This window comes from Cygnus olor, chromosome 27, assembly GCF_009769625.2.
Source record: "Cygnus olor isolate bCygOlo1 chromosome 27, bCygOlo1.pri.v2, whole genome shotgun sequence".
Taxonomy (NCBI): Eukaryota; Metazoa; Chordata; class Aves; order Anseriformes; family Anatidae; genus Cygnus; species Cygnus olor.
Window position 1 is genome coordinate 4,908,437 of NC_049195.1, and position 19,620 is coordinate 4,928,056.

The 19,620-nt window shown below is 60.2% G+C and overlaps 1 protein-coding gene across 1 annotated transcript; it reads left to right on the forward strand.

The window, feature by feature from the left end:
• Positions 1-10,806: 10,806 nt before the first annotated feature.
• ZNF703 (zinc finger protein 703) lies at positions 10,807-16,641 on the forward strand. The gene is made up of 3 exons (XM_040538050.1): positions 10,807-11,019; positions 11,329-13,403; positions 16,306-16,641. The coding sequence occupies exons 1-2, from the start codon at positions 10,807-10,809 to the stop codon at positions 12,703-12,705; spliced, it is 1,590 nt and encodes a 529-aa protein (XP_040393984.1). The 3' UTR covers positions 12,706-13,403; positions 16,306-16,641.
• Positions 16,642-19,620: the final 2,979 nt, after the last annotated feature.

The following is a 19,620-nucleotide window of genomic DNA, read 5'->3' on the forward strand; positions in this document are numbered from 1 at the left end:
GAAAGGCTTCAGCAGGAGAGATGCTACCTCGAAGCGAGATCATTGCCATCATCTGGGGCACAATACATCAGGGGTGACAGAAAATCCATCCCCTCTGCCCACGTACCCCGGCCAGGGCGCGCACGTGCAGGAGGAGCCTCGGAGTCCACCCCTGTTAATTTACTGCAGGGCACGAGGCGAGTTTTGTGCAGGCACCCAGGGCTCGAGGTATTCATCAGGTCCATAGACAAAGGGTCATTATTATCTCAGGGCCGAGTGTCTATATTTTCAGCACACTGCTTAAAGTAATAATTGTGTGACTTCTAGTTAGTGATGGGCTATTTGTTTCATGGAGAAATGGATGCCTGCTGCAACTGGGTATTAAAGGCTTCGTGGTACAGCTGTGCCCCTTCCCGAGGCTTTTCAATGCCTTGTTTCTTAAACCCTGGATCTTCTAGGCACCGGGAGATGCTCTTCCAGCAAGTTAATGCAAATGTCCGCTCAAACCCAGCCAGTCACCACGGCGTCTGGCTTCTTTCTCCGTAGAAATACACATCTGGTGGGAAAGGCTGGGGCTTATTCGGTGAGTTTTAATTTGCTGAAGTGGGAATCAGAAGGCATCCAGGCAGCTCCCAGCGGTGCTGCGCATCTCCCCGTGACCTGCTCGGTCTCGGCTCCGTGCCTCTGCTCCTACGTGAGCCGGAGCCGCCGCTGGCTGCCTCATACTGCCCAGGGCTCCGGGCAGCACTTAGGTGGGAAAAGCTTGCTCTCTGCCCGCCAAAACCATGAGAAGAGCCCTAATTCTCCCACCAAAGCTGAGGGCTGAGCTGCAGCAGGGTGGGGAAGGGGCAGGAGGAGCGGAGATGCCCCCCGTGCCTCCAGCCCCCCAGTTTCTCTCTCCCCACGGCGAGGAAGCCAGCCCAGCCCAGCCTGCACCGCCGCAGCCCGTATTTCTCGGCTCCGCGGCTTCCAGGTGGAGTTATGAAAACACACAATGCCGTTTCCTTCTCCTGGATCTCATCAGCTTTTTCCATCCAGCACATTATCCAGGAAATTCTCGTCTATACCTTTGAGGAGTTACCATGATTATCTGGAACGCGTTACTTGCACACAGCAAATGCAAATTAATGTAGTCTTCACATTTCGCCGTGGCAATAAAGGGGAATGTTGACATCAGCCTGAAAGTAGAATTAGCTTTTGCATTATGTGGTGTGAGAGTGAGGTGTTGAAACCCGCGCGCGAGACTTTCCAAGTTACAGTAAAGAACTGTTCTGGCAGCATTGCAAAAACATTGTCGTGTTTCCAAAAGCCAGAGGTAAGCTGAGTGGTCTCTCTGTTCGAGGCTGTATTATTGCTTTTGCTGGGCTTTCAAAACCCTGCCATTTTGTCTCGTTACCTCTAATGTGTTCTTCGGTTTATTGCAAGCTCATCTCCTTAAGAAGAGAGAGTTACAGCGCTGTCAGGCTCTGCTACTCTCTGATAAAGAGCCCACTTCGTTCCTAGCAACACCAGCCTCCCCTCCCCGCCGTAATCCCTCCAACAACACCGCTTTCATCGCAGCACGGGAGCCCTTTGAACCACACCAGACAAGGGCTGGAGGCACCAATCCTGCCGGCAGCTCCTTCGCAGCAATAACCCGGGGCTCGGTGCTAACACCTTGCTGGCGGAGGTGATGTGCACGGTACCGGAGCCCCTTAAATCAGGCGCCGAGGCTGGATGGGAAGGGACGAGGCTGAGAGCTTTATTGATCATTTCTGCAGCGCACGGGCATTCGCCGAGCGCTTGCCAAGCTCCCAAATCCTGCAGCAAACAGAAAACCTGGTGCGGACTGTCTCCAGCCATTGTGGCAAATAGAGCCTGGGATGTCGGCTCCTGGTCCTCCCCTTGCCATCGGGGACCCCTCTCGGGCACCCAGCACCCATCCCCGGTACCCGCTGCACGTCCCGGGTGCACCCTTGGGGAGGTCGGGCTCTGCCACCATGTGCAGCAGTTGGGCAGATTTCTCACAGAATTGGGTCAGCTCCGTTTTTCTGCCACCAGCCGTCCTGGGGGGTGGGTTCGGCCGTTTGGGTAATTACAGCAGGAGCTGTTTTCAGGCAGGCGTTGATGGAGAGCAGCGGCTGCAGGGATCAGCAGCGAAGCTGCAAGCACAGGGCAAGAGCAAGACATGAACAGGGACGGGCTCAGCGGGTCAAGTAGGCTCTGCTAGCCCAGCAATTACACCCTGTCCTCCCCTCCTCTTGGAGGTTTGAGCAGAAAGGTGAATTAGCTGGTGCGGGTTGAGTTAACCCCTTGTCTGCCGCCAGCCGCGGAGCTGGCTGCACACGCCTTCAGTGCAGCTTTGGTTTGCTCAGCAGCGTCTCCAGGTCTGAACGCTCCCAGCTCCATCCTGCAACCCTCACCTCCTCCTGGCTTGGGTGCAGAGGCAGGAGGAGCATCAGGCACCACAGCAGCAGAGCAGGCTCTGGGTGGCTCCCAGCAGAGCCAGGGTCCTTCCTGTGCCATGTGTGCCAGGGACGGAGCTTTGCTGCGATCTGCTCCAGAAGCATCTTTACGCACTGCGGTCTTTCACGTGCAACTGCTTCTCTGCCTTCGAAGCAGCGCTGTCCTGCAGCAGGGCCTGGTTTTATCATTGCGCCAAGCAGGAACAGTTGCAGATGGAGTTTGCTCTTGGTGGCTGCCTGCACGGAGCTGGGGGACGGAGGAAAGGGCGAGTGGGAAGAGTTTGGAAGAGGAGCCCTGAACGTGCCTGCGCGCACGGGGCCAGATGCTGGCTGCAGGCTCGTTTTGGAAACAGTTCCCTTAATAAAGAGCTAGTTTAGTTTCATAGCCACGAAGGCCATCCATGTTGTTATTCAGCATGTGGCATATGAAACAGGTCGTTCTGGGGAGACCCACAGGAAGGAGCAGAGCGCAATAACAGGCGAGCGAAGCAGCTCCGCCGCAGGACTCGGACCACCAGGACTGAGGGTTTCCAGGCCATGCCAGGCACGCTGCTAGCACGTGCGAGAGCTGCATCCGCAGGGGGATTACAGGGAAAAGCCGGGCTTCGTGCTCCAGCCAGCCGCTGCTTCGCCCCAGAGCAGGGAGAGGCGAGGGGCACCCACCACATCCCGGTGCCTTTGCATGGGATGGGGAGATGCAGGGAGCAGGAGAGAGCCGAGCTCCTGGGGGTCGCAGCCCCTCGAGGCCCCCCCGGCTGGGTGGGCAGGCAGAGCTCCAGGACAATTTGGGCTGAGAGGGCTGTAAATGAGGAAGAAGGGAAAACAAATGATGCCAGCAGCAGGTGAAGGAAGTGTAGGAGCATTATGTATAATATTAAATTTAATGCTATTCCATTTTCCATCTCAGTTATTAAATTAACTGAGAACTATGCTTGCACTTAAAAGATTCCTGTCATATTTTATGCACAAGATGATCTCAGAGTAATTCGTGCTAGAAATATGTCATGTTAAATTACAGATACCAATAAACCTTACTTAAACTCGGCATTGATCATGTGTGGGAGATAAACTCCTGGGGGCCCAGCTCCCCGTCGCCCAGCACCCCAGGCAGGCAGGGCTCGGGGACACGGTGCCGTTATTGGCGCGGGGCCAGCGGTGTCACCCGACGTGCCTGGGGAGCTGAGGGTGCCCGGGGGGCTGACAGGTGGCAGTGAGGGGTGACAGCGATCCGCCCGGGGCCGACACCGCTTATCGGCACAAGATGCCGTGTCGCCGTATCAAACGCGGCCCGGCGAGTCTGGCTCCTATTTGGTGTCACCTTCGCTCACACCAGCCCCGTCCCTTGGGGCTGTGCCCCCCCGGGCTTTGCACGGCCGTGGGGTGGGGACCACGGGAGCAAATCCCAGCTGCGTCCTCCCTCGCTCCTGCCCCGCGCGCTGCCCTCATGTGATGCGAGGCTGGGCTTCCCCTTGGCGAAAACAGCCCTCGCCTCTGTGCCGAGGCATCACAAGCCCCAGCTGCCCTGAGGCTGCCCCACCGCAGCACAGAAGGTTTTCAAGGAGCTTTGGCTCCGGCCTCCCCCTGAATGGAGCCGCTTGTTCTCCGCAGCCAGCGGCATGGCCGCGCTCACTGGGTGCTCCCCCGGGGTCGCCTCGGTCCCGGCTCTGGTGCTTGCTCCAGAGCCCTGCAGCTCCCCAGGCTCCTCGCCTCATGCTGTCCCATGGGAAAACCCAAGTGGTGCTGGCGTTGCTGCCCCGAGGAGCATCTGAGGGCTCAGCCCTTCGTTCCTTTTAGCACGAGGGAGTGAGAGGCACCCAGGGGTGAAGCCCTGCCGGTGGTCACAGGATCCCACACGACCTGCGCAGCGCACGGGGGGATGGAGCGAGCCGTGGAAAGACACAGCTGCACAGCTGACCCTCCAGATTCACAAGCTCTTGGCTGTAGCACAACCATCCTCCATGACCACAGCCTTCCAGAGCCCCCTTTGGAGCTGCTCCCACGTTATCCAGGTGGGTGCTGGTGATGCTGTTCCAGCGCTGGGTGCTGGCACCCACAAGCTCCCTGGACCAGGCAGCTGAGCATCCCTCATGCCAATGCTCACCAACCCTTGGCACGGCCCCGTGGCACCACCAAACCACTGGTGGCCTTGCAATTCCCAGTGCCAATGGGGACCCCAGCCCCGTGCCGAGCACCCCACGGCTGCTGGGTGCCCCCCACCGCCGGGGAGTAATTGGGTGCAGCAGCACATGCTGCAGGGCTGCTTTAATCCTGCTCCAGGTGGCTGCAATCCAGTGCAGGATTTACAGTGCCCTGACCCTGAGCTGTCAAGAAGGAACAGCCAGATTAATGGGGTGGGCGGGTTCGTGCAATAATCGTTTGTTTGATGTGACAAGCCTGATAGGCGTTGATTTACTTACAGACTGATAGGCTTTTAATTGAGCACCTCTGTCCCAGTCACATCAAAGGCAGAGGTTGACAAGGGGCCCCTTTTACCAAAAGCTCCCGGTGACTGACAGATCCTGGATGCTAAATCTCCCGGGGAGGGGGTTCCCTCTTTTTCTCTTCTTTTTTTTTCCTCCTTTCTCTCCCAGGATGGGCCAGGCCAGGCGCAGCAAAAGCCCCGTCCCTTGCAGGCAGATGCCCGGCCAAGCCAGCGTCCCCTGGCCTGGATGGGGACAGGGTTAGGGCATGGCAGGCGGCAGCATTGCCCCCGGCACTCCGCAGGGAGCCCTCGCCCAGCCCCAGCTCTGGTTCCACCTGTATCAGATCACGGACAAAAGGTGGCTGAAGCGAAGGGAAAGGTGGGAGGCAGAGGCCAGGCAGTGGTTTTATGGCTGATTCTCTGTGCATCAGCGCGGCTGACCGACCTTACCAGGTGGGAGGGCTCGTGGGATGCAGTTACACCACCGAGACGGAGGCTTTGGGAATTAGCTGCAGATGGGTGAAGAGAAGGAAATCCATGGTGCACCGAGTCTGTGCGCAGAGGCACAAGCGTGCGGCCATGCACAGGCGTGCACCACGAGGGCAGAGCGCACCTAAAGCACGTGGGTGCCCATGAACCCCCCCCAGCTCATTGGTAAAAGCAAACAAACAAAGAAACAAAGCCAGAAAACCAACCGAGTTGCTCAGACGTCTTGCGAAGATGTATGGGAGATTCTGTTCTTAATGGGAAATTTAAGAAAGTGGGCACAAATCACAGCTCTTTTCCGTAACCTGTGGTGTGCAGAAAAGCCTGAGCCTTTGGGCCGGATTAGCTATGTATATTTATGTTTTAAAGTCTGATGTGTTTTTCAGGATCTAAATATAAATTATTTTTACTGTATCAATGATTAAATATTTTTCTTTGAGATCATAGAGTCCAAAAAGTAAATGTTTCTGAAAAGGCATTCGAAAAATTTAAAAGAAGAAAAAAAATCCCTCTGAGAAGCCCTTTTGTCATTTGCAACCAATAAAAATGCCTATTGTTATGAAGGGCTCATAAATAATCTGATTTTGGCATGCTTTCATACCATACAGAAAATGAATAAATTAAACTTGATTTACAGCCTTTTTCATTTTTATTAGAGCCGCTCCAAACATTTTATGTAACGTACACGCCAGATGAGCTACACCAAATGGTTTGAGGCTCTGGTACTGATATTATATAAATTAAGTTGTTTTAATTTGCATAGTTTAATTAACTAACACTGGCAAGGAAAAAAAGGAAAGCAGAGGTACAACAGAGCTCTGAGGGCTCAATGCACCCACGGAGGCAGAGCTCCAGGTGCCAGCCGCAGGGCGCGTCCGTGTCCCCCCATCGCTTCTGGAGGGGGCCAGCACCCACCCGCGGCCCCTTCCCCGTGCTAAAGGATGTGGGGATCTCTCTCACGTTCCCATTTTACAGATGGGGAAACTGAGGCACGCGAGCTGGACCCCGTGGTGCAGATCCCTGCAGCCTTTTACCCTGCGGGGACACCTCCCTGCGCCACCGCGGTGTTAACTGGCGCTGGGTCACGGGGGAAAATGCCCCGAATTATCCCCGCTGACAAAGCATCTTTGTAAAGACCGCCACTCTGCCCGGCGCAGCACAACGCTGAGAAGATAAACAGGCAAAAAAAAAAAAAAAGTCTTAACTAATGTCACCGTGACCCGATGTCAGCCACGCTGGGCGTTTTGATCTGCTGCCCATCCCTGCCGAATAGAGGAGCGCTTTTCTTCCCTCCGCAGCACTTTGATAAGTGTGTGATGTTCTCCTCCCCCTCGTGCAATTTATCCTGTAGAATTTCACACCAGGAAACAGCTTCATTACATCAACAACAGGAAGACCCCACTGATTTGTCACAGAGAAAAACAGCTGTTAGTCACACATCAAGGGAATAGAGGGGGGAAAAAAATCTCACCTTTTTTCCTTTAATGTTCGCGCAGTTCTTTAATGTTAATTGCTCTGCAGAGGAAAGCCAGCTACCAGGCTATCCAATAAGTAACCATCATCCAGTGAGCACCAGTTAATATCTGAGCGTCTTCCTGCTTTTCCTGCTACATGATTGCTTTCGAAAGAAAGATTAATTCCAACTTTAAAAAAGAAAACACTATTTTTATCATTGCCAGAAGTCTATATGGGTTTAAAAAAGAAAAAGCACTTGCTTGTCGTTTTACATCTTGCAATTTTGTCAGTTGTTTTAAAACATGTCTCCTGTAATAAATAAGATCATTTTTATGCACTTGTTCTGCAGCTCGCGGCGCGGCCCCGGCTGGCGCAGCGCTGGGGGAAGGTGGACGTGGCGCGGGCAGCCCGACGGCTCCGCGCTCTGCCTCGCACACACGCACAGGATCTCACTCACGGAACCGCTCACCGGAGGCGATTCGCCCATGGAGCAGCAGGTCCACAGCACTGATGAAATCTTGGCTTTAAATGAGCCTCTGGGATCCCCAGCCCGCAGCCAGGTCGGGTCCCCCCAGTCCCTCCCTGCACCCTGGGGACCCCACAACTGCCCCGGGACCTTTGTGGGACCTGGCTGATGGCAGTTGTGCTCCCATGCCCCCGTCTCCACCCTGGTTGTGGGCTGCCAGGCACCCCCACGGCTCCCCAGAGAGCAGCAGTGGGGAGGGAGCCGCTGCGGAACAGGGGAGCAGCCCAGGGATCGCTGCTGGAGCTCCCTGGGGAGAACACCTCCTTTTGATGCAGCTCAGTGCTCGTGCATTTAATGCGCAAGCATTTATTGCACGTTTGTAGGACGGCTGCCTGGGAAGGGCTCTCTCTGGAAGGCAGGAACACCGTCCCGAGCCACGCTTCCAGACCTGGGCCGAGGGGTCCCAGCTGCCCTGCACGTCTCTCCTCTCCTGGTTTGCTTTTTTCTTCCCCTCTTTAAAAATACCTGCGGCACCGCCTGCGCCTTCCCCAGACGGCACCTTTTGGCACTACCTAATGAGCAAAACACCATCAGTCATTTCTGAAAGCGCTCGTGGAGGCTTTCTGTCTTTTTTGGCTGTACTTTCATTCAAAATATTTTGCTCTTCATTTAGCGCACCGTGTTATTCTTATGTGGCGAGGGGTCTCGCCTGCTTCACCCTTGGCGAGAGGCAGGCACAGGGGGACTTGTGGCGGGGCAGAGCTGGGCACAAAGTGAGGACGTTTTACTTTCTCTCTCTCCAGTTGCTCTTAATGACAGTGGGACCCACACAGATTTTAACATGCAGAATATAATCAGAGACAGTAAGCGCTCATAACAGTACAACATGGGGCAGGGTTCACTATCTGCAGTGATCCTTCCATGATGTTTTATTCCAGCCGAATGCAGAAGTTTTCTCCCCAGTGCACGCGGCGGTGCCGGCGCTCCCTGCACGGCTTCGGCATTCAGCAGCTTGTTGGAAGGGAAAGGAGCTGGGGCCCGATGAGCAGCTTTGCTGCACCCCAGCTCCCATTACGGGTGGAAAAGTTGCTGGTGCTGGGGCCTCTTGCACCCGAGGTGCTGCCTCCCCGGTGCCACAGGAGCTTCGGGGAGGCGGCGAAGCAGCCCCGGCGCCCGCTGCCCCGCGAGCGGCTGCTGGATGGCCCGGCAGTTACACACTTGTCCCACCTTATTTTATTTTATTTTGTTAACGCCGTGTTGTTGTTGGCACGCAACTTGAATTACTTTGAGGAAAGATTTTTTTTTCTATTTCCTTCTGACTTGAATGGCTCCTTTGAAAGGCAGGCCTCTCCTTTTACATCCACGCTGTCCGGATTGAATCAATCTTGCGGTCAGCTTTGGGGGGGGGGGGGGGGGGCGGAGAGAAAAGCCTCACAAAGAGGCAAAATTGACAGGTCCAACAATCGGCGTGATTGATAGTGGTTGGAGACGCGGCCTGGACGCCGCACTGTGCCACGGCGATGCCGGCACGCTGGGGGAGATCCAGCAAAGGTTTTTTTCCCAGAACCGGGCGTGCACAGGCTGTGGAAGGGGTGGCGGTATGAACTTAATAATAGCAACATTGTTGTAACATAAAGCACCTGTCAGGGTTTAATATGATTAATTATACGTCCCTGTCTCTCTCTCCCTCTCTGGGCAGGCAGGAGGGACCCGAAACCCAAACCCAGCGAAGGCAGAGGTGGGTCCGTGCCCCCAGCAGCCTCCCCGGCCACGCGCAAGCCGCCGCCACGCAGCGCCCCGTTGGTGACCTTCAGCCAGATGCACATGAAAGAAAGCAGGAAAATGTCAAACATTCCGCATTACGAATATGCTCACGGTATTCCAGGCCAATCAGAGAGACAGGGTTACCGGGCTCTCAATGGGTAATTTGTTCCAGATAAGCCTTGATTTTAACGGAGCAGCAATGACATCACCCCAGTGTGCTGAGAACCCGTTCCTTCGGGTTTTGGTACATGACCGGGCAGATTGGATCAGCTGCGTTGGTGCTGCAAGCATGGTGCCCAGCTCCTCTCCTCCACTCCCTCCAGGAGCCACATTCATGGGGCCCAAAGTCACCAGTCCTGGCCCCAAACCAGCCTCGCACACCCCTGTGGTGCCCATCAGCCCTTGCAGGTCTCTCCAAGCCCCCATTCCCCCAGCCAAAGCCTACAAGAGCCAGGGCCCAGCGGGATGGAGGCTTCCAGCCCCCGACCATGGAGCCCCCTGGGTCTGTGAACATAATGCAAAGCCGTCCGGGAAAGGTAACTAGAAATTGGAAGTTAATTGTCGAGAGGTTTAGTTAGTTATAAGGGAGTCTGTGCCGTCACTGGCAAATTTTTAAGACTGAACCAAAGAGAGTGGAAAACCACTGGAAGAAATGAGTATTCTTGGTAGCAATGCAAGGAAATCGCACGTTTTGTGGGCCTGGCTCAGCTCTGCCCGCTCACGGCGCTGCTGGTGCGCGGGGCACACACCCCGCTGGCTGCGGGTCGCTGGTGGCGTGAGGTCAGTGACCGCCTGCCCACGGCAAACGCTGCGCGATAGCCAACGCTGCCGCCGATAGCAATCACTTAAATGCCGGTGACTGCACCACGTGCAAAATCAGTGTGTACACAGCGTGGGGCCGGGCGACACCGCTGCCCTACCAGCAACCCACAGGGCCCGCGCTGCGTCCTGGAGGTGTCCCCCCCACCCCACCCCACCCCCAGGGCAGGGGGCAGCGCTGCAGGGCGGGTGCACGGGCCACTGCGGCAGGGTGCTGAGCTGAGTCGTGCCGTGCTAAGCTGTGCCAGGCTGGTCTTAGCCGAGCCACGCCGCAGCAGCCGAGCCACGCCACGCCACGCCGTGGTGTGCCAGCTGAGCCGTGCCGCGCCGTGATAAGCCACACCAGCTGAGCCGTGCCAGCAGGGCCATGCCGTGCTATTCCAAGCCGTGCCAGCCAAGCTGAGCCGTGCCCTGCCAGCCGAGCTGCGCCAGGCCGCGCCAAGCCACGCAATGCCTAGTCGCGCTGTGCCGTGCTGAGCCGTGCGATGCCCAGCTGCGCCGTGCCACGCTGAGCTGCGCTACGCCCGGCTGCGCCGTGCCGTGCCGTGCCGAGGCGAGCCGTGCTGAACCGGGGGGGATGCCGGGGGACGCCGAGCCGAGCCGAGCCGAGCCAGGCGACGCCGAGCCGAGCCGGGCGATGCCGAGCCGAGCCGAGTCTTGCCGAGCCGAGCCGAGCCGAGCCGAGCCGAGCCGAGCCGGGCGGCTCTCCCCCACGCGGCGGCGCGGCGGCAGCACGGCGGCTCGCCCCCCCCACCGGCGGCTCTCCCCGCCCCGGGGGCCCGGCCGGGCGCGGATTGGTGCGCGGCGCCGGCCCCCTCGGAGCGCGGCCGCCATCGGGGCTATTTGACGTGTCGGTGGGGAAGGGGAAGGGTTTTGTCTCGCCGGGGCCGCCGCCGCCGCCGCTCCGCCGCCCGCCCGGCCCGGCCCGGCCCCGCGGAGCCCGGCGCGCCCGCCGCCGCCGCCCGCCCCAAATGAGCGGAGCCCCCGGCGGGCCCCGGCCGAGGACCCCGCCGAGCCGCGGAGCCGCGGGCGCCCCGTCGCCCCGGCCGCCCCCCGCCGACCCGCTGCGCCAGGCCAGCCGGCTGCCCATCCGCGTCCTGAAGATGCTCAGCGCCCACAGCGGCCACCTCCTGCACCCCGAGTACCTCCAGCCGCTCTCCTCCACGCCCGTCAGCCCCATCGAGGTCAGTGCCCGACGCCCCCGCGGCCCCGGCTCCCCCCTGCCCGCTCCCCCCGGACGCCCCCCGAACCCCCGGTGCCGGCCGTGCCCGGCTCCCTCCCTCCCGGCCGGCCGCGGCCCCCCTCCCTGCCCGTCCCTTCCCTCCCCGCCCTCCCTCTCCTTCCCTTCCCCTCCTCTCCCTTCCCTTCCCCGCGCCCTGGCTCGGCGCCCGCCGGCCCCGCGGTGGGGGGGGGCGGGGGGGCGGTGGGGGGGCCGGCCCGGGGGCGCCGTCGGGGCCCCCCCTGACCGGCGCCGCGCTCCGCTCCGCCCGCAGCTGGACGCCAAGAAGAGCCCGCTGGCGCTGCTGGCCCAGACCTGCTCGCAGATCGGCAAGCCCGACCCGCCGCCCTCCTCCAAGCTCAACGCCGTGGCCGCCGCCGGGCTGCCCGCCGCCGACAAGGAGCCCGCCGCCCGCCCCGCCGCGCTCAAGCCGCCGGGGGGGGACGCGCCCCCCGAGGACAAGTCCAGCTTCAAGCCCTACTCCAAGGGCGGCGCGGAGCCGCGCAAGGAGGGCGGCGCGGACAAGGCCGGCTTTCGGGTGCCCAGCGCCGCCTGCCCGCCGTTCCCCCCGCACGCCGCTGCCTCGCCCGGCGGCTCCCGCGGCGCCTCCCCGCAGCACGCCGAGCCCAAGGGCGCCGAGGAGAAGAAGGAGCCCGAGGCGGCCAAGCCCAGCCCCGACGGGGCGGGCGGCGCGCTGGGGCGCGGCGCGGCCGAGCCCGGGGCGCACGGCGAGCCCCCCTCGGGCCGCAAGTCGGAGCCGCCCGCCCTGCCGCCCGCCGGCCATGTGGCCCCCGTGTCGCCCTACAAGCCCGGCCACTCCGTCTTCCCCCTGCCGCCCTCCAGCATCGGCTACCACGGCTCCATCGTGGGCGCCTACGCCGGCTACCCCTCCCAGTTCGTGCCCGGGCTGGACCCCACCAAGCCGGGCCTGGTGGGCGGCCAGCTGCCCGGCGCCCTGGGGCTGCCGGGGAAGCCGCCCAGCTCCAGCCCGCTCACCGGGGCCTCGCCGCCCTCCTTCATGCAGGGATTATGCCGGGACCCGTACTGCCTGAGCTACCACAGCGCCTCGCACCTGGGCTCCAGCAACTGCTCCAGCTGCGTGCATGACCCCGGCAGCCTGAAGAGCGGATACCCCTTGGTGTACCCCACGCACCCCCTGCACTCGGTGCACACCACGCTCTCCTCCAGCGGCACCCCCAGCCTGCCCGGCCACCCCCTCTACACCTACGGCTTCATGCTGCAGAACGACCCCCTGCCCCACATATGCAACTGGGTGTCTGCCAGCGGACCCTGCGACAAGAGGTTTGCCACCTCGGAGGAGCTGCTCACCCACCTACGGACCCACACGGCCCTGCCGGGGGCGGAGAAACTCTTGGCGGGTTACCCTACCTCCGGGCTGGGCTCCGCGGCCTCCTGCCACCTCCACCTCCCGCCCGCCGCCCCCGGGAGCCCCAACACGTTACCGGCCTCCCTGTCCTTGAGGAGCCCACACACTTTGGGACTAAACAGGTACCACCCGTACGGCAAGAGCCATTTGCCCACAGCCGGCGCCCTGCCGGTGCCGTCCTTGCCGGCCGCCGGACCTTACTACTCCCCGTACGCGCTCTACGGCCAAAGACTAACTTCAGCTTCTGCACTCGGATACCAGTAACTACGGCAGCCCCTTCCCCTCCTCCGGTCTCCTCCTTGCCCGAGCTCCCCGCTCCCTCCTTGGACTGTGTATTTATTTACTGTATGTTAGCTTAAAGCTGGGAATATAAGTGCATTAATCCACCAATGAATCAATGGTATGCAAAAAGTCTGTGTCCAAAAAAAAAAAAAAGAAAAAAAGAAAAAAAAAATCTTTACTTTGCAGGTGTGGGGCTTTTATTTTTCCCTTCTGTTTCTTTTGATTTTTTTTTTCTTCCCCTTCTTAATTTCCCCCCGAGAAATTCTTGCATGACTCCTGACACACAAGGAAAAAAAAAAAAAAGAACGTTTCTTCCTCCTCCCCCTCCTCGTTTATCGTTCTGGGATTCAGTTTCCATTTGTAAAGTTAACAGATGTAATTTTTTTTTTTAATTTTTAATTTTTTTTTAATTTTTTTTTTTTTTTTTTTTTTCGTTGTGTTTTGGGGACGGGGGTGGCCGCGGGCGGAAGGACGGGAGCAGGCCCGGCCGTGCCGCCCCTCGCCCAGCAGCGGCGCCCCCGGGCAGCGCCCGGCCCCCCCCCCCCCGGCCCGGCACCGGCACCGGGCCCGGGCCCCCCCCCCCCCCGAGGACGGAGCAGCGACGGGCGCGGGGCCGCCCCCAGCCCCAGCCCCGCCGCGGGAGGGCTGCGAGCATTTCGGGTGCCTAGAGCTCCGGCTTGGTAAGTCTTATTTTGTTAATAAATGAATACTTGGTTATATTCACCCTGTGGTGTGTGCTCTCTTCCATCCCCCCCCGGCCCCCCCTCACCCTCCCGGTGTCCCCCACCCGCCCCGGTCCCCCCGGGGCTCTGTGCCCCCCGCACCCTCCGCAGAGCCCCGGGGCCGCCGAGCGCCGAGCTCCGAGCCCCACCTAGCGGCGGCGGCCGGGGGGCTGCGGCGGGTGCCGGGTGCTGAGCGCGGGGTGCCGAGCGCTGGGTGCCGCCGGGGTGCGGAGCGGGGTGGTCCCGAGGTCGTGGTCCCGAGGGAGCGGAGCGCGGGGGGGCGCAGGGAAGGTTCGAGAAGGCAGCGGAGCTGAAAGCGATGCCAAGAGCCCCGGTCCCCCCCCCCCACCCCGAGACCCCCGGGGCGCAGAGGTCGCGGTGCTGTGCCCGTCCCTGCGCCCACCGGAGGGGCTGGGTTTTGGGGCTGGGGGCCGCAGCCTAACGCGCCCCCGGTCCCGCTCCCGTGCCTTGTGCGAGCAGCCGGGCGCAGGCTCGGGCTGCTCTCCCCGGGTGACCGCTGCCGTGCGAGGAGCGCCGTGGGTTTGGCGAGGGGCTCCGAGCCCCCTCGCTCCCGCTGGGCGCTGAGCCCGCAGCAGCACGGGCAGGGCCGGGGGGCTGCAGCCCGCTGCGCCCACCCCACGCCGCTGCTCGGGGCCATCCCCGAGCTGTTGTTCCAGCAGCAGCCCGACCCTCGCAGCGGGACCCCCGGCTGCACCCCGTGAAGCCCCCCGTGCTCCCGTTGCCCCACATGGCTGTTCTCTGCTGTTGAGTGCTTTGCTCCTGTTGCATTTTGGGTGAGTCATGCAATTAATCCCAGTTAATTGCCTTCTCTACATTGCCTTATGCCCCGTGTTTAAATTCCTTTGTGTCCTTTGAGCTGAAAAATAATGCGCTTAGAACGGGGGCTTGTTTTGCCAGTGAGATTTTTATTTTTCTGCCCGCTCCTCTGAGCACGGCCGCGGGCGCGTGGCCGGAGGGTGGGCGGTGGCCGGGGCTCTGCCGCTGGCGGCCGCTGGAATTGAGGAAGCCGGGGTGCGGTGGCCCCTCGGAGGGGTGGGCAGCCCCGACCCTGAGCCCCCCCCCGGCTGCGGGGAGCAGTTTTGTGGGTCTGTGGTTACCCCGCCGGGGCCGTAGCTTGGGTCTGGCTTTGCTCCGGGTCTGCCTGCGGCAGCCACTGCCGGTGTTGGCAGGATGAGGGCCGCGGGACTGCAGAACCGGGCTGGAAGCGAGGAGGTTTTGAGCATCGCAGCGGGTGCTCCCCTCGGAGGGGACGGCACGGGGTCGCAGGCCAAGGCGCTGCCAGGTAGCTTCTGTGCTTCGGTCCCCGCTGTTGCAGAGCTGCGCGGGGCGTTTGCAGGCGTGACGGTCACCCCGAAGGTCCCCCCTGCCCTTCGGCAGCGTCGCCTCTCCCTGGGCATTGCCCCGTGCCCTCCGGCAAGGCTGCTCGGTGTCGGCCTCGCTCGGGCACCGCTGGTCCCTGGCGTAAATCTCGGCTCCTCAGCCGCAGCTCCCAAACCCCACGCCTGCTGCGGGTGCCTGCAGCGGGCATTTTGTTCCACTGGGCTTTGAGGCATCCTCACTGCCAGCGCTGCGGGACTGTGTGCAGGCTCTCCCTGCGCCATGGGGCAAGGAAGGCGATGCTGCGGTGCCGCGATGCCCACGGATGCTCAGGGATGCCGCTGGGCCTCGGGCTGTGGGGTCACAGCGTGCCTGCGGTGCGATGCTGCCATGGAGCAGCCGGGGATGGGACAAGGGCTCCGTGGGCAGCACCGCCTGCATGCAGGGAGAGCCCCGGGTGAACGGCGCGCGCTCTGTCCCCCCTCGCTCCCCAAACCCCTCCTCGCACCAGGACGTTCCCAGCTCCAAAAGCGAGCCCGTGCACCTCCCCTCCGCCTCCAGGCAGACCGGGATGCTGCTCAGATGCATCCTGCCGTGCAGACGGTTCCCCGAGGAATATTTTTTCCCCCTCCCTAAAGACTGCAGCACCGGGGCCAGAATGTGTAAACACTGCAAAGTATCATCTGATACCAGCCGACACTCGGGGGCTTTATCTGCTAGGAAATTATTGTGTTGCCGATATATTAAATAACTCCCTATCTAATGTATGCCCAGGTTACTGCAGAATTCATTTTACAATAAGAGCACTGGGATGCACTTTATTAATCATTCTGTCTAACAACCTGCACTCCACAGTTTCGGTTTGATTTGATTCAATCCTGTCTTTCTGCAAAATATATGGCTGAGTGGGTCGGATAATGTATGGCTTAATTTAGAGTTGTATGGGTTTGAATTACCATTTTCATAATGTGCTGTGCATTAATGTGTTGCATCATTTATACAGAAAAATGTGCAAGGTTTCAAACCTCTCCGGGAAGCAAAAGTCACCTAAAGGGAGCGCGGAGCAGCAAGAAAGGGCCTTTCACAGTCGGCTGGCAGGGGGTGCTTTTTGGGGCAGGAGGTGGGATAGGGAGGGCCGGGAGCGGGCTGAGGCTCGGATAACACAGGTGGGTGTTAGGACACGGGAAATGTGTGTTTGAGGCCGTGTTGGCAGCGAGCAGCTCTCCTCCTTGTTGCATAACAACAACTTTTCCAGCTAGCCCTGAATTGCAAGAGACCTCCAGCGGTTGACTCTCAGGTGACCCTGATCCCAGCGCTCTCCCGTGGACGGCTATAATAACACCAGCTGTCAGTTACCCCGGCTCTGACTGAGGAGGAAAAAGCACTGATTATCCAAATACAGTCATTAAAGGGGAAATGTGTTTTTAGGACTGTCAGAGTGATTAATGAGGGTTAGCAATCCTTGCAAATGCACTTGTTTAGTCTAACTGGCAGCCTCTATTTTCCTATTGATTTATTGCAGCAGTTGCTGAGGCCGCAGTGTGTGTGGAAGGAGTCAGGACACTTTGCGACTGTGTGCTATTTCAGTGGAAAACATGCAGGATTTTGTTGTGAGCGGCGGAGGGGGGCTCCGGCTGAAAGGCACGGTGCGCTCCCGCTTTGCCCCGGCCGTGGAAGGCAGCTGAACAAAGGCAACATTATACCTTGTGCCAGGGAGGGAATGACTTGGACGCACATGCAAAACAGCTCCGCCGTGCTGCGCGCCGTATAAATATCCCCGTTTGTAAAGCCCGAAGCCCATCTGACCACAAACGATCTGTCCACCCAATAAATATGCGAGCGAAAGAGCAAGGCCGTATTTTTTTTTGTTGTTTTCCTTCCTCTCCGGCACGCAACCCCCCGATGCCCGTGCGGAGGTGTCTGCCCGCGGGCGCACAAAGCGGTTCAGAGAGCGGAGCACGAAGTCTTCAAGGGCTGGTGCGCGCCCGCCGAGGGGAGGTCAGGTCAGGCTGCGGAGGCAAGGGCCGGAGCAGCAGCGATGGTGGGTGGATGAGAAGTTTCTCGGCTGCATAAAGCAGCTTTTCTTTCCGTGTGAGCCCTGGTGGAAGCCCTGGAGAATACAGGCTCTGTGTTTCCTCCCCGCTGGGGACATCTCCTGTCCCCCTGCCAGTGCCCCGCGGGCGCCTTCCCAGGGGGAACGAACGTGGGGAAGCGTCCCCTTGAGCCCCCCTGGCTGGGGCTGGGGCTGTGCAGAGCAAGCCTGGGGACGGGGGGATGGAGGGGGAGCAAAGGGAGAAGGGCTCAGGAGCATAAAGGGGTGTCCTGTGGTTTGCCTCCAGGCAATGTCAGTAGCAGGAGAGCGCCAGCAAGAGGAGGCGCGTGGAGAAGAGCGAAGACCTCGAGGTGCTCAGAGAGCCCCAAAGCCAGGGGAGCGGCCAGAGGGTGCCCAACGGCCTGGAAAGCTGCAGAGGGGAGAAGGCTTTCACAGGGCTTTGTGTGACTGCTGAGGAGCCACCGCTGTCACTTCGCTGCCCAAAACCCGGTGTGTGGCACGAGTCCTCCCGGCGGCGGCGGCACCGGCACCTGCTTGCAGCGGGGATGCGCCGACGCCTTCCTCATAACAGGACGCCCGTTTTGTGCTGGCTACGGCATGGGAAGCGCCCAGGGTGACCGTACGCGGCCGTGGCTCCTGCCGCCTCCTGCGGTGTCTGATCCTGCTCAGCACCACCGTTGGCACGGGGGCACCGTTGGGCTGTGAACTGCCCCGGTCCCGCGGCGGAGCTGCGCCCGCGCTGGCTCCCTGCAAAGCGCAGCCCCGCTCGCTCAGATTTACACCGGCGCGCGTGTAAGTGATACTGTTCATTACTGTGATGCATGGTTAATAGTTATCTCTCTGTTTATTATCATGATGAATAACTGAAGAGTCGTAATTCTGTATACACAAATGTTTCAGCTAAACGCTCGCTGGAGAATGCTGGGGGAGACGCTCGGCTGACAGCTTAGTTTACAGAGTATATTCCTTGAGCTCAATTCACAATAACAAACAGATTTCCACAGACCATAATGTTTTCTAACACAGCGTTTATGGAAACCTCCCGGAGCAGCTTTGCCGTGACTTCACCCCACCTTCCAGCACCATGCATGGGACGGGACGGGGGGAATGTGACCTCCCCACGGGCGGACCGACCCCGGAGGTGCCTTTGCAAGATGCTGAGAGCTGATGCTGCACCAGCAAAGTGATGCTGACGCAGGGACCGAGCGGGGTGGCACGCTCGGCGCTGGGCAGGTGTGGCACATCCAGCACCTCGTGGTGCCCAGCGCCGGGATGGTCCCTGCTGGCACCCAGAGCCGGAGCCCTTGTGGCCCAGCAAGCAGGCGGCGGCTGCAGGACACGCAGCGTCCCTGGCATCTGGTGAGCAGACGCAGCAGCCTCGGCTGGTTTTATAATCGCCCATAAATCAGGCCTCCTGCAGCCCGACCGCGGGCACCCTGGCGGATCAGAGAACCAAAATGGCCTGGTTTTCCCCTCCGTGTTTTCAAGAGGACTCGTGGCAACGGCTCGAGCATCTCCACCGGCCACCCCCTGGCACCCCCCTGAGACCCCATCCAGCAGCCGGGCTGTGGGGCGATGCTGGTCCCCGCTGCCCCTGGTGCCTCACCAGGAGGAGGAGACGCTGCTGCCAGAGAGAAAGGGACCCACGGGAGCCCGGGGTGCTCGGTGCCTGCCCTTGGTGAGCGCTCACACCAGGGGAGTGCATGGGCTCTGGAGAGCAGAGGACAGAAGAGGGGGACTGAGGCACTTCAAGTCATGCTGGAGCTTTCTGCTGAGATTCCGCCTTCGCTGCGCTCCTCTCCTTGGGGCAGAGGCGAGGGGAGATGGAAGCATTCGAACGATTTGCTGTGTTGTTCTTTCCCGGCGTGCTCGCTTGCTGCAATCCAGAGCTGGCTTCTGCTGTGCTCCTCTCCGGCCTTCCCCCGGCTGAGCGTGGTGACAGGACCCCTTCTGCCGCCAGCACTTGGGGACAATCGGCCCTCTCGTGCCCGTGGCGCGGTGACGGGGCTGTCCCCGCTCGCAGCAGTGTGAGGATGGGGCTGGTAACCGCAGCCTTGGCTGCGAACCCAGCGCCGAGCCTGGGAGCTTTGCTGGGCAGAGCTCCTGTAAAAGTGACTAATTGTTTCTGCTGGAGCAATTGTTACCTTCACGAGTTTCTGTTCCAGTTCTCTGCACAGCCTCAGTGACGTCCGTGGGGTGCAGAGGGACGGCGGCCAGGTCCGGCTTCCAAGGTGGAAAGAGTCATGTTCTGTGGAAAATGTCTCTGACATGAACCAAAGCGCGAGCCGTGCTCGCGCCGAGCCGCTGATTTGTCACAGGCGTGGAGCAACCTCATGTTTTTAAGAAAATTATTGCTCAACCCACCTCAGATAACAAACCCTTGCAAGGCAGGGGTGGGAACAGGAATTTACCACCGAGGAATGGAGCTGAAAAGACCTCCGCGCCTTCTGGTGTTTATGCACGTTTCTTAGGCTCTGTCTGAATTTCAGATTAGGAACAACTGCTCGGGAAGCGTTCGCTCGGTGCGCGCCTCGCTTCCTCCTCCAGCTGCAGAAACGTGTTGTGCCCTCGGCTGCCACTTCGCTGGTTCCCAAACCTCTCTGGCTGGCAGCAGCTGATGCAGCGCGTGTGCAGAGGAGCCCTGCTGCGAGCCTGTCCAAGAGCAAGGAGCAAACCCCGGGTCGGGGTCCGGAGGGGTTTCTCCCCAGGAGAGCTGCGAGAAGAGCTCGAGGTCCCCAGGAGCCTCACGCCGCGCTGCTGCATCCTCTGCGTGAGAAAGAGCCG